General features: G+C 43.9%; 2 protein-coding genes across 4 annotated transcripts in view; one reads left to right on the top strand and one right to left on the bottom strand.

The window, feature by feature from the left end:
* LOC119461155 (structural maintenance of chromosomes protein 4-like) overlaps window positions 1-7,109 on the bottom strand; it is a 48,254-nt gene extending 41,145 nt beyond the window's left edge. The window contains exons 1-8 of one of the 2 annotated variants that reach the window (XM_037722371.2): window positions 6,949-7,109; window positions 6,666-6,757; window positions 6,095-6,237; window positions 5,427-5,618; window positions 3,484-3,660; window positions 2,715-2,879; window positions 1,782-1,909; window positions 1,287-1,427 (exon numbers count right to left, since the gene is read on the bottom strand). In XM_037722371.2, the coding sequence (XP_037578299.1) occupies window positions 1,287-1,427; window positions 1,782-1,909; window positions 2,715-2,879; window positions 3,484-3,660; window positions 5,427-5,618; window positions 6,095-6,237; window positions 6,666-6,732 (1,013 nt within the window). In that variant the 5' untranslated portion in view covers window positions 6,733-6,757; window positions 6,949-7,109. The remainder of the gene's footprint in view (window positions 1-1,286; window positions 1,428-1,781; window positions 1,910-2,714; window positions 2,880-3,483; window positions 3,661-5,426; window positions 5,619-6,094; window positions 6,238-6,665; window positions 6,758-6,948) is intronic. The other variant, XM_049671818.1, reaches the window with a different exon arrangement.
* A 182-nt stretch (window positions 7,110-7,291) lies between these two features.
* LOC119461157 (zinc finger C4H2 domain-containing protein) lies at window positions 7,292-18,785 on the top strand. Of its 2 annotated transcripts, XR_007468194.1 has the most exons (6): window positions 7,292-7,581; window positions 8,563-8,734; window positions 10,915-11,087; window positions 12,466-12,634; window positions 14,837-15,059; window positions 15,090-18,785. XR_007468194.1 is itself a non-coding variant. In XM_037722373.2 (5 exons), exons 1-5 carry the CDS (start codon window positions 7,529-7,531, stop codon window positions 14,948-14,950), a joined length of 681 nt encoding a protein of 226 aa, XP_037578301.1. In that variant the 5' UTR covers window positions 7,292-7,528; the 3' UTR covers window positions 14,951-18,785. The 2 variants fall into 2 exon arrangements, 1 of the variants encoding a protein (XP_037578301.1); XM_037722373.2 differs by having other exon boundaries at window positions 14,837-18,785.
* The last annotated feature ends 66 nt before the right edge of the window (window positions 18,786-18,851 follow it).

The raw sequence follows: 18,851 nt of genomic DNA on the forward strand, positions 1-18,851 counted from the left end.
CCCACTCCTGTTCGGCCACTGAAACACCTCGCCTCTGGAACGAGCACTTTCAGCGTGCTTTTGAGTGCTCCTGTACTCCCAATGGAATTCGCCATTAGTGTGCCAGGTGTTACGCGAGGCGGAGAGGCCATCGCCGTGACGCCAAATCACCCTCGCTCTCAGAAGCCTGTGTTATCAATGCGTTCCTTGTCCGTGCAAGCTCTGGCCTGCATTCTAACTGCACCTGGGTAAGGCTAAATCAAAATGCACAACGCGCTCGCTTGCCTGCGAGGAGTTCATAACTCTAAGGACCGATCAGCAGCGTTCAATTGCACATTAATACTTTCGCATTCACAACTCATAAGTGCTTAGGTGTGCTCGGACTTTTTTTTTGTACATAAATGTGCAGAACAAATTGAGGAAAGAAAAAATATTTCGCGTAACCTTTTTCAGCAATACGGGCAAAATACCAGGTAGAAAACTGAAGTGGGCTTCACCAAGCCACATATGGCTTCGTTTTGAATTTGTACAGCCAGCTCGTGTCATACGTGAACCATATGTGTACACTGCATTTGCATTGCATCACATGTGTGACAACACTGCAGCCAGAGATCTTGGAACAGTCTGTCTCATCTGAGAGCGCTTTCGAAAGAAAGCAAGTCAACTTCTTTCTCGTCCTGTTGAGGTGCTTTGGTGAGCAAAAACAGCCATGAAACTGACTTTGAGACCCAATAACTCAACAAACACATATTATCTGTCTATAATACTTTAGAAATAGCTTTTTTAGACCTTTGAGATTATGACAAGAAATTATTTCAAAAAGCTTTTTTGTATTAGAAATTTTTCGGCCTACCAGACCTGTGTCTCCTCGTTCATGACATGACGTAATCCTCTGCTTCCCTCAACTGAATTTCCGTTCCCATGGAATCAATTCTGTTACTCTAATAGTGGTACCTGCTCTACACGTTACACGGCCTGCCAAACTATTTTTCCTGTTAATCTCAACTAGAATAGCAGCTACATATAATAACCGTGTCTAAGCTGTTGGATATATGAACAAGTGTACTTCAAAAAGATCAGGTGGTAACATATCTACAGACTGACACTGTGGAGGTTAAACAAGTATGGAAAACAACTGCAGTTCTCAGTTGCTGATGTACTGCAGGGCATGGGGTCGTGAGTTACGAGCCACCATGGAAGCAGCATTTCGTGCAAATCAATGCGGCCGCACTGTAGAGAATTTGTTTAAACCAGGTTCGGTATATTCAGGTCCAACTGCATCCCATTTCCATGTACACAGTACTTACTTGAGGGCCTTCTTGAGCTCAGCTTGTTGTGCTTTTTGTGCCTGCTGCTGTGCATCGAGCTCTTTCTTGAGCTCAACCATCTGCGCCCGGGCCTCTTTGACTTGTTTGTCAGCCTCGGCTTCCTCCGTCTTTTCGTTCCGCCTGTGGTGGTGAAAAATTAAGTGAACTTGAGACTACGTTCTAGATCTGAAAGTTGCTCAGCACAGGTAACACATTTACATGCACACAGACACAAGAAACATACACTGACATCGCAAGGAAAGACTTTAAATGCTTGTTGGTTTGGAAAGACCCAAGGACCCCTCCCCCCAAAAGGATCTTATTCTCCATTCCCATGCATTTAGATAGGAGTTCCCGAGCTAAAGCCTCCTCTATGCACAATCGCAGTTGGTTTTCACTGGAAACCAAAACAGCATGCACAGAACATACCTTGCATTAACAGCTCTCACAGGATGCGATCATGGACTGCCTGCCTACGTTTCATGCAATACTAACCTGTAGAACTGGAAGAGCTGGTTCTCTATCACAGCAATGTCGTTTTCAAGCTTTAGGAACTCGACAGCTTCGTCACGTGCCCCCTTCAGCTCTTCCATGTCTTTTTCCACAAGCTTGACACGGTTGAGCTGCCAACGTGCACATGAAAGTAAAGAAAGTGAAATTAGCCATTTCAGAAAACGACACATTCTTGGTGTTGAAAGCCACGACAAGACTGATGCCACAGTGCTAGCCATCTGTGCATGCAAATTGGAGCCATGGCTGTATCACGCATCGAAAACTATGAATGCTTATAGTGTTGTACACAATAGCAGAAGACTGTAGAATCTCAACACAATCTCGTACAAAGTTTTACGATCATAGTAGAGAAAATTGAAAATATCCCATTTGGATCACAATTCACATTCCTGATTCCAAGTTTTGTTTTCCTTTATTTTTAGGCACTCATCTACGAGATTCTGTTGTGTCCTATGGCAGATACCTGCCCAACGAAAACATTATTATAACACTATGCAGTTCCCATAAAACACACTGCGTGCCATATATACTCAATTCTAATGTGCCCTCAATTGTAACGCGTGCCTTATTTTCACGGGCACAAATGAAAAATGCAATCGTCCATAACATATAATCTTCAGTGCTGCCCATGATATTTCATAGTGTCTTAAATGCCATGTAAATGGCAGCACCCTAACAAATTGCAAAGCAGGCACAAGCAATGTTACAGCTCCTCAAGCTGCAGCCGATGTGTGGAATGGTTTGGATTACAGTGATCTCGAATGCCAATGACATCCTGTCATTATTGCAGTCTTGGTGTTGTACTCAATTTTAACGCACATTCCACAAAAAAGTACTCTTTAGAATACAGGAAAAAAAGAAGGGTGACCAAGTGACAAACCTGTTAAAGCTTGGGCTTTTTATCAACACACATACCTTTTCTGTTCTTTCTTCTGAAAGTTTTTCAACACGCTGATTCAGCAGCTCGATTGGCTCCTTGTAGCGGGAGCTACCAATGATGTCTTCAAGAAACTCCAGCATTCCTTGGTCATGCTCAGTCTGCGCCTTCGGCTTCATCAGCGCAATCTGTTCCACTTCTCCCTGAGATTAGAAAGAAGATGCAGCACATGTTCAACACTGACAGTTGAATTTTCAGGCCTCCCAATAACATGAGCAACTTTTGAAGCAGAATGTGTCACCATCTATTTCCAAGGTAAATTGGGCAGTCATCTACTGAGACAAAGCAATCAAAATGCACTTCCTTGCTGTGTCACTAGACAGCAACAACGGTCACACTTTGAGGACACAAACCATGCACATAAAGTGACCTAAACATGCAACCCTTGAATATTATCAAACCAGAGAGCTTATTCTATTGGATACAAGTTGCCATGTCTGTTTCTCTAATGTCTTAAGGGCTCCTTTCTGTTTGAAAACAGTGCCATAATGGCTCATTTTATGACATAATAAGCTACCAGAAGTATGCCTGCAGATATTGTGAGTAATCTAATTCAATAAAAGCAATGATACAACAACCTACCACCAGAGGTACTGTGAGAGGTGGGTTTTTCATAAGCTAGAAAATGACAATTGTTCATGACGAGATGATGACATCAACATCCCTTAGGGGTTAATGATACTTGCTAGCTTACAGTGCATATTTAAGGGACCACACAAGAGGAAAAAATAGCACAAAGGTAAAAACCTGAAGAATTAGGAATCGATTGTGGTCAAGATCAATTCCAAAAGAGCGTAGAGTTCTTGTGGCCTCCTTGTAGGTGCAACGACGGCCATTCACTGTGTAATAGGATGAGTTGTCACGGTGAGCTGTCCTACCAACCACAAACTGAGAGTTTTCCTCCACCTCGAAGGTGTTCTCATCCTGCAACAGAAAGGGAAAAAAAAAAAAGAATACTAGGGTAAGTATAGTTATTACTAGACAGTGCGTGCCAGCCAAATTATGAACTAAATATGCAGTCGCATGCCAACTCTGCTCGCTAATGATTAGAATGCTGTTTCAGTTACCCACAATTTACAGAATATTCCACACTTTGTGCCGTGAACAAGAGTGCCAAACATTATGGTTATTACAACTTTTCAAACACTGCATATTTCAAACAGTACAGGGAACATCGATGTAGTTACTGTGATCTGGCACCCACAGAGAGAGAAAAAAGAAAATGAACTGTAACTCAGTTTCTGATAGCTTTTCCGTGAGTAGCTCTAGAAAAATTCAGCCGTGGCAACAAATAACCAACAAACGAAAACCTAACTTGTCAAGTAGAGCTCACACTATTTCTGCAATGGGCTGGGAAAAAGTTACGGAGGATGCTTAGAACTTTCTAAGAATGTGAAGGCGAAAGCCTAGTTGGACCTTCTGTTGAATTGGACCTTCTGATCTGCTGCTGAATTTTGTGTTGAACTTTAGCTTCATCCATAGCCGCTTCCTCCAGACGGCGGTTAAGACGAGCGGCATTTCGAGCTCCTCCAGCCTCTACTGCTGTGGCGTACTTTCTCGGTCTTCCCCGCCCGTGACTAGGGCCTGGTGCGTCGTCACCCACAGCGATGTGGAATGAAACTCCGGGCCCATGTGGCAACGTATACAAGGCACGCGAGCGTGCTGCCGCCGTTTCCAGAACGTTCTACGGGTGCCCCCGCCGACATTTCCCTCCTCCCCAGCACCGCTGCTGCCCTTTCCCTCCACGCTCCTACTGCACTGTTGTTGCCCTTTCCCTCAACTCTCCAACAGCACTCCATCACCCTTTCTCAGAACCCTCCTCTGGCGCACTCCACCTCACAACGCGACCTTGAAACAGAGATCTAAGGCTTTCGCCTTAACCAGACACATTTCAGTGCCATATATTTCCGTTTTATCTTTTTCATATCCCGAAGCTTTGGCCGTGGGGCATACTGCCATGGATTGTTTTCAGATTAATGTCTGACTGCCTGCTGTTTTTTAACACGCATCAAACTCAGTGCATAAATATTTTCGTATTATTGACCCCACTGCAATGTAACCAACACAGCCAGGCATCAAAACCCATGACCTCTTGTGCAGCAGGTGAACACTTCAGCTGCTGGCTCACTGTGGAGGGCACAGAACATTACAGACACACACAGAAAAAAAAGGCAAATGTTTTACTGCTTGTCTTAGCTTGGTATGTTCAACCTGGCATGAACTGCGGCTGCCTTTGGGCATGCCAGTGCCACCTAAAGTAGTCATGCCTTTGACAACACCTGAACCAACCTGGGCACTCATGCTATAGATAATGGCAGCTGACACTGCAGAAGCCCAGCATATGCCAAAGAAAACTGGGGCCGTATTCTGAAACATTCGCCCCCTAGGCGAAATTTCTTTTTTCGCTTTCAGGGTGCGCGCTGATTGGCTGGTTGAGCGAAATTGAATGACGTTGGGCTCAACCACCCAATCAGCTCATCCGATTTTGCTAAAACAGCCAATCAGCGCACGCCTGAAAGCGAAAAAAGAAATTTCGCCTAGGCGAACGTTTCAGAATACCGGCCCTAGATCCATCTTTTTCCTAGACTACGGTGCTTCAGAAAGCACACGGTTTAAGTGCTACTACCCTAGCGCTCTTGCTGGTCTGTACAAGTGCACAAACATTCAGGGCAGGAGATCTTGCAACATACCGTATCAGTGATTCTCTGAAAGTAGACGTTCACAGTGCAGCTGTCCAAGTTTGTGTGGTTCGTGCTGTTGTGGATAAGCACACCAACTTTCTTCGACCGAATCTTCTGTGCCCGGTAGCCGAAGACAAAGAGCATAGAGTCGATAACATTTGACTTGCCGCTCCCGTTGGGCCCAACAATGGCTGTAAAATTCTGTACAAGGAAATCAAGATACAATGAAACTTAGTATTTCGGTACTGAACACAAAGCCGGAACGGTCACAGCAAATCAATGATTATTTCTGGAATCATAACAGAAACACGGGGACACTCGTATGAGAGCAGTCATGAGCTAAAAAATTATGGGGTTTTACGCGTCCAAAACCACGACTTGATTATGAGGCACGCCATAGTGGGGGACTCCGGAAAATTTGGACCACCTGGGGTTCTTCAATGTGCACCTAAATATAAGTACACGGGTGTTTTCGCATTTCGCCCCCATCGAAATGCGGCCGCCGTGGCCGGGATTCGATCTCACGTTAGCAGCCCAACACCATAGCCACTAAGCAACCACGGCGGGTAGTCATGAGCTGCCCCAACTATCATTCATTTGCAACAAAATTTATGTTAGACACTTCTTTCCATTCATTCACTTTGGAAAATCGCACAGCAAACTGCCCATATGCTCACCTTGTGAAACGGTCCGATAATTCTTGTGCCGGCGTACGATTTGAAATTGATGTTCTCAATCTTCTGTATCATGAGGCGGGGACCAGTTGGGTTAAATGTACACGCTGCTGGCGGCGGTGGTGGGACGTAGATGTCGTCTATGCCTGTAGTGGGGAGAATTGAAATGTACGATGAAGGGTGATGACAGACGCTAGCCGCGTCTACCCAAGTGACTCGGAGCCTAGTTGACCGAACGAATGCACACCTTTATTAGGCAACACCATTTATATAGAACGCATGGCGCGTAGCGCCCTTTCACACATTGAATTTGAACTACCTACGCAAGCTCTGTGTGCAGTGGCGTCAGGAGGGCAGGCAGGGGCGCAAGCAGGATCGTAGCAGGGGTGCCCCGTCTGGTGACCCGTCACCCTCCTCTACGCCCCTGTCTGCGTTAATGTTATGAGCGAACCCCGCACACAAAATTACTAGGGCACAGTGCAACAGCTGGTAGAGGTGCGCACAATTTCATTTACACGTGTTTCTTATGCACTGTATCACGAATGAGAAGATGTGCGAATCGCAGTGAACTCACGGAAGCCTCCTTCCTCTTCCTCCTCCAACTCGTCTTCGTGGTGCTCGGCGACGCCGTTCTCCGCCATAGTGAATCTTTGCTAGACTGAACTACTGAAGAAGAAATACACCAAAACGACGAGTGATTACTTCTAGAAGGAACAATTTGCATCAATGCGGATGCGCTAAGCTCAACAGTCCCCACTAGTCCCCACAATCCTCGTCGGAAAGGCAGCGAAACGTAAAGAAATGCCAAGCAGGTCAGTAAAATGTGAAGTCGTTGAAAACGAGCGAACACGGCTTGCCTGTTTTTTTGGAACTGCGGACGAATTCTCGAAGTCGAAAGTCGAAGTCGCGACACGAAAGTCGCGATTCCACCGTTCACTATGGGCACCGCTCGACCTGTTCAACAACGGCCAAATACGCGCGTCGCAATCGATGATGATGATGACCTACGCGCCTTTTTCTGTAGCTGCTGTTGCCAGGTCAAAAACGATAAACGTTTTAGAAACCGGAGGCGCTTCAACGCGCGCTGCTGCAATCGTCCTTAAGATCACACAGAATTTACTGGTGCAGTAAATAATCGCTTGTGGTCATAGTATTTTTTCTGTTGTTAGGAAGAGTTAAGAAAACAGATCATTTATTTATTTACTTTATTGGATGCTGAAAGGCGAAGCGCACTTTGCAGGACGACGCAGCTTTGATGCTTATGTCTAGGGAAAGCTTGGGCTACTTGCGGTCGCACTGACTGCGTGCTGGTACGACGTATCGCAGATACAGTTGCGAATATTCGTGGGTTTTTATGCTGATCGCACCGAGAAGCGTAATTTCCTACCAACTTCTACGCTTGCCCAACGGCCCACAATCGCTGCGCGCTGAGAGACCATGACGGATGAAGCAGCAATCATGGGAAAACTAGAGTGCCTCAAGGAAATAAGGTAAACACTTCATCTTATTATTCTTATTTGCGGCTCATATTTTCGGTTTATTGTGCAGAGCGAACATACATCGATTACCGAGAACAGGAAGACAGAAAAACAAGTGAAATGCGAAGTGTTTGCAAGATTCGATGTCTAGTCAACGTATCTTTCCGTGTAAACGGCGTTCCCCGTTCTCACGGTAATTTTGTGCGTGCAATCTCTTATAATTTATTTTCTGCAGCAACGTATGGACTATGTAGACAAATCGACAACAGCGTTTGTTTAGCTACTGCTCTGATGCTTTTCGATTGGCCTTGGTATCATGTTTACATCTGCGATTGCTTGGAGAGCGTCAGCTTATCCAGGCTGTGAATTTCAAACATCATGTTTCGGGGGGTGTGATTCGCGCACGGGTGTAACATAAATAAAACGTCTTTAGGTACTGCACATAATGCAACCGTGCTTATTGGCCGGTATCTTATTCTTGAAATGTTACTGGTGCTGCTGTTGACTTGAAAGGCTAGCACACTTACCATACGCACACTTTGTTATTGTTGCCTGATAGAAATCGCACTTATCCAGCAGGGGGGATTGGTCAGGGCTCGCCAAAGACACAACATGAAAGGACTTTATTCTCGCTAATGCATGTAAAAGTGACAGAAACACCTGAAAAATGAACAGATTCAGGATTGGAGCTATAAGGGAAAGTAAAATAACTGCATTATTAAAGTGGAAAAGGGTGTTTTAGTGTGTCAGTTTCCATGTAGCAATGACATTCGTGCAAAAACACACTTCCTTCCAAGGGCATGACACAGGCTGCTCGCAAAAAAATTGTAGCTAAAGTGTCTCGATTTTTCACATTTTATTTTCATAAAAGCTATTATTTTGTGAGTGCTTTTTTTTTTCTCTACAATTTTTTTGTGCATTGCAATCTTCTGAAAAGTAATGAGTAGGATGTATGAGTTACCATTTACTGAACGAAACTTGTCTTTCCCCAAGGGCCCGCACTGTTCAGATGGAAAAGCTCAAATCAAGGCTTCGCAATGAAATAGAGTCGACAGAGAGCGAAGAACGGTGCCTCCAAGAATACAGACATGAAATGGAACTCTTGCTTCAAGAGAAGATGGCCCACGTTGAAGAGCTGAGGCAGATTCATGCTGACATCAACGTGGTAGGTGGCTATTTTGGTGTTGCGGAGATTCCTTGTCGTAACACAACACATAAAAACATTTCTCGTCGCCTATGGATTTACTTTTCAATCACTCTCATCCCTTAATTTTATGCAGAACTTCTGTCGTATTGTAATCACTTAATGTAGCTTTCGCTCAATTTATTATGTTCAATGGCACCATGGGCGCCCACACATACCTCTGCAGGAGAAGGCTTTCAAATTCAAATGATTTTGAAATTTCACTTGTGTGTGATTTTGACTGACAGAGAGTCAGCTGCACATAGCGCACCAGTGCATTGGGCATAGTAAAGTCTCAAAAAGTCAAGTCTATCTTGAAATCTACTAGGTAACCATGCAGTACCATTGTGCAGCGTTCCCTTGCTTGTTGCATCTTGCATCGCTTTACTGAAAAGTACATTGTACCTTCTACTGCTACCTTTTGCTTATTTTAAAATCAAGCCTAAAAACAAAATAGAATAGTTGCACCAACTGTGGCTGGAGGGGGCAAGCGCTTTATTTATTTGGCAGCTCAACGTTGTTATAGACCTTACGAGGACGTCCACAAAAAACATGAATCCTTAAACATTAAGAGTTATGTGCATTTAAATATAGCTACTCTTCGATGCGTGGTTCCCATTAAAAAAAAAAAAAAAAAAACTTTTCCTGTACATTGCGCAGGACTATTGTGGTTTATTGAGAAAATCTGGAGTTTCAGACACGTGCTGGTGTTGAGCGAGAACAAAAGGATTGGGAATATTTCTTGCAATATGCTTTCTTGTCAGGTTCCTGGCACACTATGTGCTATATCCCTGCCCATTATTAAATGCGCTAAACACACACAAGATTTTCCAACTCTCTCTCTTAAAGGGACACTAAAGGCAAATATTAAGTAAATGTGGAAAGTTAAAATACTATCACAGAAACCTCGAAACGGCTGTTTCGGGCCAAGAAAAGACTTATTTTATGAGAAAGTTGTGTCTGAAGTGTCCGCTGTACCTCTAGCACCATTCAAATCGCCTGCCCTCCCGAGCGAGGAGTGGTGACGTCATCGTCTCATAGTCGTGCCGCCGGTGAGTAAAACGGCACCCGCAGATGGCGCTACGGCTTTTTTGCGGAAAACGCAGATGCGCAGCCAGAAACAGAGCCAAGACAGCCAACGGCAGTGCGAAAGCGGAAGGAAAAGCGTGCGCCGAATTGTAAACATGATTGTCGACGCTCGTCGCGATGGGTCTTGTTGACGGCACTGAAAACGGCACATTGGCTCGCGATGCTGGGCTCAATTTCAGCGATTTAAGCTTCGATGAGCGTGACATGCTGCTGAGGGCTCGTGCTGCCGGCGTCGTTGCGTACTACGACGGCGGCCGGCTTTTCCGAGTGCGAGAACAGCGAGGACTCCAGCAATGCTATGTCGGGTGACAAAGCTGGTCACCGTCTGGACGTGCCATGCGCGGACCATTCGAGCATCCCTTGACGTCACATAGGACATGGAATTCTCTTCTGCTTGCAATTTAAAGTACGAGTTTAGCGAGCCAGTAACACCTGCGCAGCACTACGCAATAACGGAACTACTGAAACTGGAAAGCGCGCGGTGCAGAGTCGAGCGAAAACGAAGCCTTTACACCACCCATATCATTATCAAGGGTAACGCCAAAAAGTTATTTCTTCTAAGAATCTAATACAAGTAGACAAGTAACATTTTATTGCCGTCTTATTGGGTAATCCAACGAAATGATCTTTTTAATCCGAGTGATTGAGTACTAATGACATAATGTTTTTGAGTAGTGCCTTAGTCATTTAGTAAGTACCTGAATGTCCCTGGGGAGTCTCTTATCGTGACCTGCATTTACCTCAATTTTTGATTACTGAAGCTCTGTTTGCGATTATATTGACGCCTTAGACGTTCTAGAGCTTTACTCTATCACTTTAGCCTGACTTTTTATTTGCCTTTAGTGTCCCTTTAAACTGGGCGATTGACAAAATTGTCGACATTCCGTGCTTTCCTTATTCTGCTTTCAGGTGTTTACAAATTCGGTTTGATGTTCATATGACTCAAGCAAAGCAAAAATAAACCAGTAAAGAAAAAAGTAATCTATGTGTAACTTGCATCATTACTGCCGGGTCTTCTGCTGGTAGCACTCGTTTCTCTCTTGCTTACAAAACCCGCGTCTCTCTCATGTCAGATGGAGACGGTGATCAAGCAGTCTGAGGAAGACAGGAACAAGCACCTGGACGGGGCCAAGCAGATGCACCACGAGTACAAGCCGCTCAAGGATCTGGTCGACAGGCTCCGGCTGGAGATTGGCCTCTCCAAGCTGCCCGAGCTACACGAGGAGGATCAAACATTCAAGCCAGAGTCAGTCTTCACACTCTGCTAATATCAAATCAAACCCAAAATCCATAGGTTGACAGTAAAAGTCTATGCTCATTGACACTCGCTCACAAATTAATTTTTTGCAGACCGTGTACTCGCTCACACTCGTGCGTGCAGCCACTTTTCGGCACTCACCCGCATTCTTACGGCCATTCACTATACTCACCAACGATGACTTGCATTCATAATCGCTTCTAGTCACACTTACCGGCACTCATTCCTGTTCACACACAGGTCCACTCATACCTGTGAAATGAGTGTGAGTCAGTGTACCCGTGAGTGTGAAGACCCATGACCAAATCAATTGTGGGGTTTTTAAGAGGAAGTATTAGCTCAGGGCTAACTCCGATTTCCCTATTCAAATACCACATGCAAAATGCAGAAATACTTTTATGAGACAACCAGTGGGCTAACTTGAATGAAATTTGCTGAATTTGAGAGAGAACGTTAAATTTTGCCAACCCTTGGAAGCAGAACGTTAACTTAGGGCATTGAATTTTTAATGAAAATTGACTTAAATCGGCAAGTTTCAGAAAAATAGAAGCACGAAGCTTACAAATCTCGAACTGCGCCAAAAACATATATCACAGTTCTTTAAACTGCATCTGTTATAGCATCTCAAGCAGACAGCTGTGACATATGAATTTACAGATGACATTAAATTGTTACAATGTTTATAAGGGTTTTGCAAAAGTTCTACTCACAAATTTGTGGTATATTTCAGAGTGGTGTATAATACATCAATTTTCCCTGCTTTTGATGTATCATTAGGTGCAGTTTACACATTTATTATATTGTTAGAAAGATAAAGAGAAATAGAAGAGAAAGAAAGAAAATCACCACGAAGGTCAGATACACACACGACAAGCTTCGCTTACTCCCATTTTCTTGACAGGTGGAAGGGTCGATGATTTTTCGCTGTGCACCTAAGTCTAAGTTCACGAGTATTTTTGTACTTCGCTCCCATCGCAAATCGTGGGTTCCGGGATGGATCCAACCCACGACATTGAACTCAGCAGCACAATGTCATAGCTAAAATTCTTTACTTGATACTTGAGATTTCTGAAATTCTGCAATTTTCAAGAATATTTCAAAAAAAAAATATTGAAGGCATAATTTGAAAATGTTTTTTCTACATTTACAAACACTTGCTGCTTTTGTTGCTATTTGAATATGGCTTTTCCTTCTCGAGCACAAGTTCGCCCAACAAATAGTTGGATTTTTTTATTCAACCTTTATAGTAATGCTTTTGCTTTTTCATCATTACTACACTGTCACAAGCCATCATTCAGTCCCTGCTAAAGGTTGGGGCTGGAGGAGACTTCTGACTCAGTTTGGTGCCGGCGGTGTGTGCGTGCAGGTTTTTCGAGAAGCAGAAGACCGAGTGGCACCAGAGCGACATGACCGAAGCAGCCCTGCCCCCTTCCCTGGCCGCAGCGGTGCAGCAGATGCAGCAGCCGGGGAGGAGCAAGGCTCTCGCCGAACGCCCGCAGCCCTCGGCCTTCCGCCAGCAGCCGCCGCCAATGAAGGCAAGTGCTGCCCCGGTCGGACTTTGTGGAAGATAGTACTGCTAGAAAATTCTGGCAGAAGCCATCTCGCAGTGAATGTCGTTGCTACGATTGTAGGGACACCATATTGCCAACGCCGAAACGCGTCATGCATGAGGCATGTATGCAGCCGAGCTCCTCTTCCGTGCTTCCCACTGAACATGCCGAGTCATCTAGCTGCACCGAATCAAAGTCCATGCTTGGCACATGTGTGAATATATAGTATTCGGACAAAATTGTCTAAACATATATGACACAGTTTCGATTCCTCCCAGGTCTGACAGCTGGTTTTGAACGCGGTTCTTTCAGCGCAGTAGCTCAATGCTCTACCCATTAGAGCATGGACTACCCAGCGACCCAAATTGGCGGGAAAACAGTGTATAGACACAGATAGATAGATAGCTCGCAGAAAGTCCGTGAAGTATCCTAAGAATGCTAATTGCATTAAAAGGTCACCAAATTCGTAAGTTGGTCCTGAAAGACCTAGATATAGGCATAATGACAGAAAAACATTGCAGGAGATGGTCCCCCCATCCCAAAAGCGTTCTGCAACTGCTGTGTCATGCCACTGTGCTCTCAGAAAGCAGTTCTTCTGCAGACTACACAGGCATGAAGGGAAAGCATTAGGGGGTCAAGCAACAATGTGCAAATCGCATTTGCACAGTACACGCACGAACTGCCACTGCCAACACGTGTGGTGAACAAGAAGGTTGCTCGCACTGTATTACAGGGGAGGTATTCTTGGGCGATCACTTTTAGGTGTAGTATCACTTTCGCAGATTAATCGTGACTCGGCACTGGATGTGTTGAAGTACACTGCCAGCCGAAAGCGCTCTTGGCACTATAGAAAAATAGAAAGCTTAGCACAGTGGCAGAAACACCGCTGGTCGTAGACGCGGGCGGTTCCGGTACCGATTTGCTCAAACTCTCGCGAAAAATTAAAACTAGTCTCCGAAAACGACCGGCCGAGAAAACCGCGTCAAAGCAACTCTGAAATGAAGGCAATTGGGAGAATATCCGACCTCGCATGGTGTCCCGAGTGCCCTTCACCATCCTCGCCACTGGCCGAGAAGGCGCACCACAAAAGACAAGAACTATTTCGCAGCTATCAAACAACACCCCCACCTTGAAAACGATCGCGACAGGGTGGCACCCGAGCCAGGTGAAGGTTAGGACATGCATAGCAACGAGAAGAAACTAGCAGGAAGTCTTTGCAGCACGTCGGCGCAGAAGACAACGCACGTTCAGCAATAGCCAGACAGCCACTATGGTGTGGTGACTCGCTAGCTTTCAACACACACGGTCCTTGCATACGGGCACAAAGCAAGTGAAAAGCAGGCAGGCAAGGAGTTGATGTATTTACGTTTGGTTCTTTGCTATGCCTTCCATCATGCATTGTTGCTGGGATTTGAATTGGGCCTTCTCTCTCAGAAGCAGCCAGTACAGGCTGCTTCCATTTCGGTTGCTTCCTCACTATCCATTCAACTCCCAGTGGATCTCTGTAGCTGCGTGGGTGGTCCTGTTTGGGATTTTCCCCTCAAAGTTGAGTTCATGTAAGTCTAGCAGAAGGATATCAAAGTTGGTCGGGGACATAAAACTTATGTTTACGCGACGACATCCAATCTTTATCCCCTTCAGGCACTTAGTGCAGAATTGCGCGCACCAAGAGAGTGCATCAAAAGTAGAAGCACTCGTGAAAATAATGATATTTAAAATGTGTCGCGTGCATCTTGAAACACTTTTTATTGGGCCTGTGCTACAAGTTTGAATGTGTAAAGTGTTTATGTGAGACAAGTTGGAAGGCAGACAGCCGAGTGTTTGCACTTGGTGTCTGTATGTCATGATGTTGTGGGCTCACTTGTTCCATTGTTTTTTGCAATGGCTTATATCAGATTTTTGAAGTGGCTGTATAGGTGCTTTCAAAGTATGCTAGATGCACGAAATAGACGTTGTTCTCGTATGTGACGTTACTTTAAAGAGTGCTCACATGGAGTCCACATGTTGTGAGCATGAGAAAACTCACTGAAGAATTGAAAATTCTCAACCCATTTTGCAGTCGTATGCCTTTTACAATTCTAAAGATGCAAGAAATGTGGTGAAACTTAATTTTCAATGAACAGAATTTATTGGCGCCTGAAGGTGTTATTGCTAGAAATGCCCTTACATCACGTTTTTTGTTCGCAGGCGTGCCTGTCCTGTCACCAGCAGATCCATCGCAACGCACCCATCTGCCCTCTGTGCAAGGCAAAGAGTCGTTCCAGGAATCCCAAAAAGCCCAAGCGCAAGTTGGAAGATTAAGTTCCTCGCGTGCACTTTCATTTGGAGTCATTGTGTGGGCCTATTCTGCTCACTTTTCTTTCTTCTTTTTGCCCTCGAGGCCCTCCATGTGCCAAGACATAAAGCAGTGACTTGTGTACACAGCATGATGAAAAGGCAAAGGCAACAATGTTGACCTTATGCAGAACACATTCTTGTATGATCTGTTGTTTTGTAATTAAGAGTTCGACGGAACACTGTCTGGTCAGGTAAAAGCATTATTAATACAACAGGTTGCTGTTGTACTAACACAACAGATCCGAAACATCAAGCTTTGTGTTTTTACTTTGATCAGTGACCTGTTAACTAATGATCTGTTTTGTATTTTAGCTTACCCAGTGATTTTGCTTGCTGATAATTTTTTTTTTTTTTGCAAGTAATGATATGGCGCAACAAACAGTTAAACTAGTTTAATTTAATATGTACTGTTTGTAAGCAGCACACACACATCCTGTTCTGTGTCTGTTCTGTATGTTGTTGTCTTCAGCATTTCAATCATCTTGCCTAGCTCCTGTACAAAAACATCATATTGTCTGTGCAGTGCTTCGCACTTGTTATCATACAACTCGTTTTCGCTTTTTTTCCCCTGGTCAAGTTATCTCGCTTTGTTGTCATTTTGCCTGTTTTCATCTGTCATGATTGCCATCATTACATTTTTTTAATCAGTGATGCCAAGTTCTTGCTGAAAGCCAGCATGCCCTCGTGTGTGTACAAAAATAAATGTATTTATTCGACTTGTGAAAGAGCAAGTTTACATTCATGTAGGGCAGTCCCAAACTCGCATGCAGCATCGTGTAGTATAGGGTTACAGGTGGCTCGCAATAATTCAGATTTGTAATAGCTTAAAATATTGGTTAATTCAGGAAATCTCAAAGTTTGGTTGTCAGGGAAGGATTTTGGTTAATTCAAGCTTCTTTTTCTCAGGTGACAAAGGGCTTTGCAAGGTGTGGAAAGTAAAGCCGAAAGCGGCTGATGAAAGGCATTCATAAGACACAAATAGTAAAAACTAGGCAACGTTTGGTATTCAGAGGCCCTATTGTGTAACAATCCATTTAATTTTCCGATAATTTTACTCTCAATTATTGGCCCATATGCTGCCATTCTGCCATTCTGAACAGAATTGGCCACTTGGCACCGAGCTGGTCGCATCAAAAGCAGCAGGTTGTAAACTTGTTCGAAACATGTCAAATGTTCGGGACATCGGGAGGGCACTGCATCTTGGGTTTACGTGCTAGATCTGGTGTTTTGCGTTCTAAAACCACGATATGATTGTGGGGACGCTGTACTGGGGGAGTCTGGATTAATTTTGACAACCTGAGGTTCTTGCAACATGTACTTAATGCATGGTGCACGAGCGGTTTTGCATGTCGAAATGTGGCCGCCGCGACCTCAAGCTCGGCAGCACATTATGGCCACTGAGCCACTGTCGTGAGTGCTTGCCAATTGAGTAGGTAGTTGACTTTACAGATGAGATTGTTGTCGTATTCAATTTTTTGAAGTGAATTAAAAGAATCATAGAAATATTCATGTTCACAGAGCAAATTTGGCTGTACTGGTCCGCACACACTTGTAAGCCTAACTTAGAAAAGGGGATGGGTGAAAAAGAAGACAAAAAAAAAAAGAAACCGCGATAATAATTTAAATTAAAAAATTCTTTTCCTGCTAAAGGGTGATTTGTGGTTAATTCATGCTCAATTCTGCATTTTTTGGAGATGTAAGAACATGGATTTGTGTGCTATTTCAACCATACATTGAAATAAAAAAGAAAAGATCCCACCAGCCAGGATTCAGCCAGAGTCGTGTCATGCGAGAGACAAGCAGTCTCCGTTGTGAAGCTAATCCTACAGCTTGTATGAGTGTTTGTACAGGCATTACAAACAAATTTGCAAGCTAGCTGCTTCGGCCATGTAATAGCCTGTGCTTACGCAACTGCGCTCGGTAAATGTCATTGTGACATTACATGGAGACGGCCGAGCAGAACAGCACTCCACTTTTGCCAATGCCACGATTGTAGTCATGTCTTTCAGACATTAAGGGATCAGGAGTAAGCCAAGGCCCAATGGAAGAAATGTGAGAAAAGGTTTGCAATAAGTTTGTGCATCACTTCGTGATTGGACATCGTCAGATGCCAATGGATTTTCAGTGTCTCGCAGAGCGTTGAGCCAACATTTGAAACAATTTATGGGCTCCTTGAAATTGCATTACTACAATGCTCAGTTGTGCGTTGCCATGAGGGCACTGTTGCGCAATAATTAAGCTTTAAGGGGACAGTAGTGGCAAAAATTAAGGGAAGCTCGATTGGTAGATTAGTGTCCAAAAATGAATATGCTCTCAATGGCAAGAGTAGAGCACGCAATGTGAGCAACAAAACGTGAGAAAGTGTGTGACATAGCCATTTTGTGAATGCGGAACAACCCCTCCAGAGGTACAGAGCTGTACATGCTCAAATGTAAACCGTCAGCAGTTAGCGCAGTTTAGCCTTAACATTTCTTATTCATAGCAAAAAAGTGGCTTTGTTGTATAAACCAGATATCAGTTAATGAAACATTAATCTGTAGGCCTTTATTTGGTGTTCATGCTGCGGCGAGCAGAGTTTTGATTTCCAAGTAGTCTTTAATGCGAAACTTTTACCACCTGTACATCATTACCATTATGTGGAAGAAAATTAGCAGGCAATCACATGTTGCTGACAAAACGTGTAATGGAGGCATTTCTAGACATTGGCCTTAAATTCGCAAGACAGACTCCATTTTTGAATGGGGCACAGCTGTTAGAAGGAATATTCACATCAAAAACATTTTATAGGCAATGAGGTAAATGCATGGATGTTGCAAGTTCATGAAATGGATGTTTGATTTGAACACGCTGTGCTCTTGACTCTGTTGCACATTATAAATGAACCCCAACGGGTTCATTTACAACCTCCCGCCATTGTAAGATTTTAGCTAACCAGCAGTCACATAACAATTTGTGTGCTTCATTTAGACTTCCACAGCAAATATCAGGATACAGTCGAACACCTTTATAATGAAGTGCTTGGGGTCTCCGAAATAATTTGTTATACAGGTCGCTTTGTTGTAAAGGTCGCGCACTGCACAGCAGCTTAAAATAGAATCGGGGCATAAGTTTTAGTTGTAGAGGCGCTCAACAGTAGTTTTTCTCTGGAGATTTTATCATAATTAGTTCCCTCTAATGGTCTGCAGCTTTCCAATTGCAAATGTTAGCCTATCCTGCATAATTGAATAGTTATGCACTTGGCTATTCAATTGATAAAGGTTTAATATAAGTGCAAAGCAAGTTCAGATGGAAATGGGTAACCTATTGTTTGTACAGTTGCCTTTGCTGGACAGGAATTTGTACACATCTGCTGCAGTTCAATGTACAATGAAGTACAATGGTGTGCTGCGATTTTTTTTTATGGCGCCAAAAGCTTTATTTCGCTGAAGTGCGCCCTAATCATGTAACTGGCGTAGAATGTCGTTTTGTAAAGTTCTGAATTCATACAATTAGTTTAGGCTCATAGTAGTAGTAGTTGTGTGTAACTGTTTTGTGCAGGTCATCCTGTGAGCCTGCTCGCAGTCTTTCCCATGCTAGGCACCAAAGATTGTTTACATTTTCAGTGACATTTGAAATGACTGCTTTAGCCGTCTGTCTAGCCAATACTGTAGACACACTAGGAATGTGATTCGTGTCAGTCATGTACTGCATCATTTATATTCTTCAATTTGTACCTGGTCGAAGAATGTGTTTCATAACCGACTTGTATCTCCACAATTGTAACAACAGTGAGTAAAAAGTTGTACATGTTTACAGCAAGCTTCTTTTGTAGCTGGATCCTGTTCATTTCGCTTTGGCAATCTTGAACCCTCTTGCGATGGAATCG

This window comes from Dermacentor silvarum, chromosome 8, assembly GCF_013339745.2.
Source record: "Dermacentor silvarum isolate Dsil-2018 chromosome 8, BIME_Dsil_1.4, whole genome shotgun sequence".
In the NCBI taxonomy this organism is placed as follows: domain Eukaryota; kingdom Metazoa; phylum Arthropoda; class Arachnida; order Ixodida; family Ixodidae; genus Dermacentor; species Dermacentor silvarum.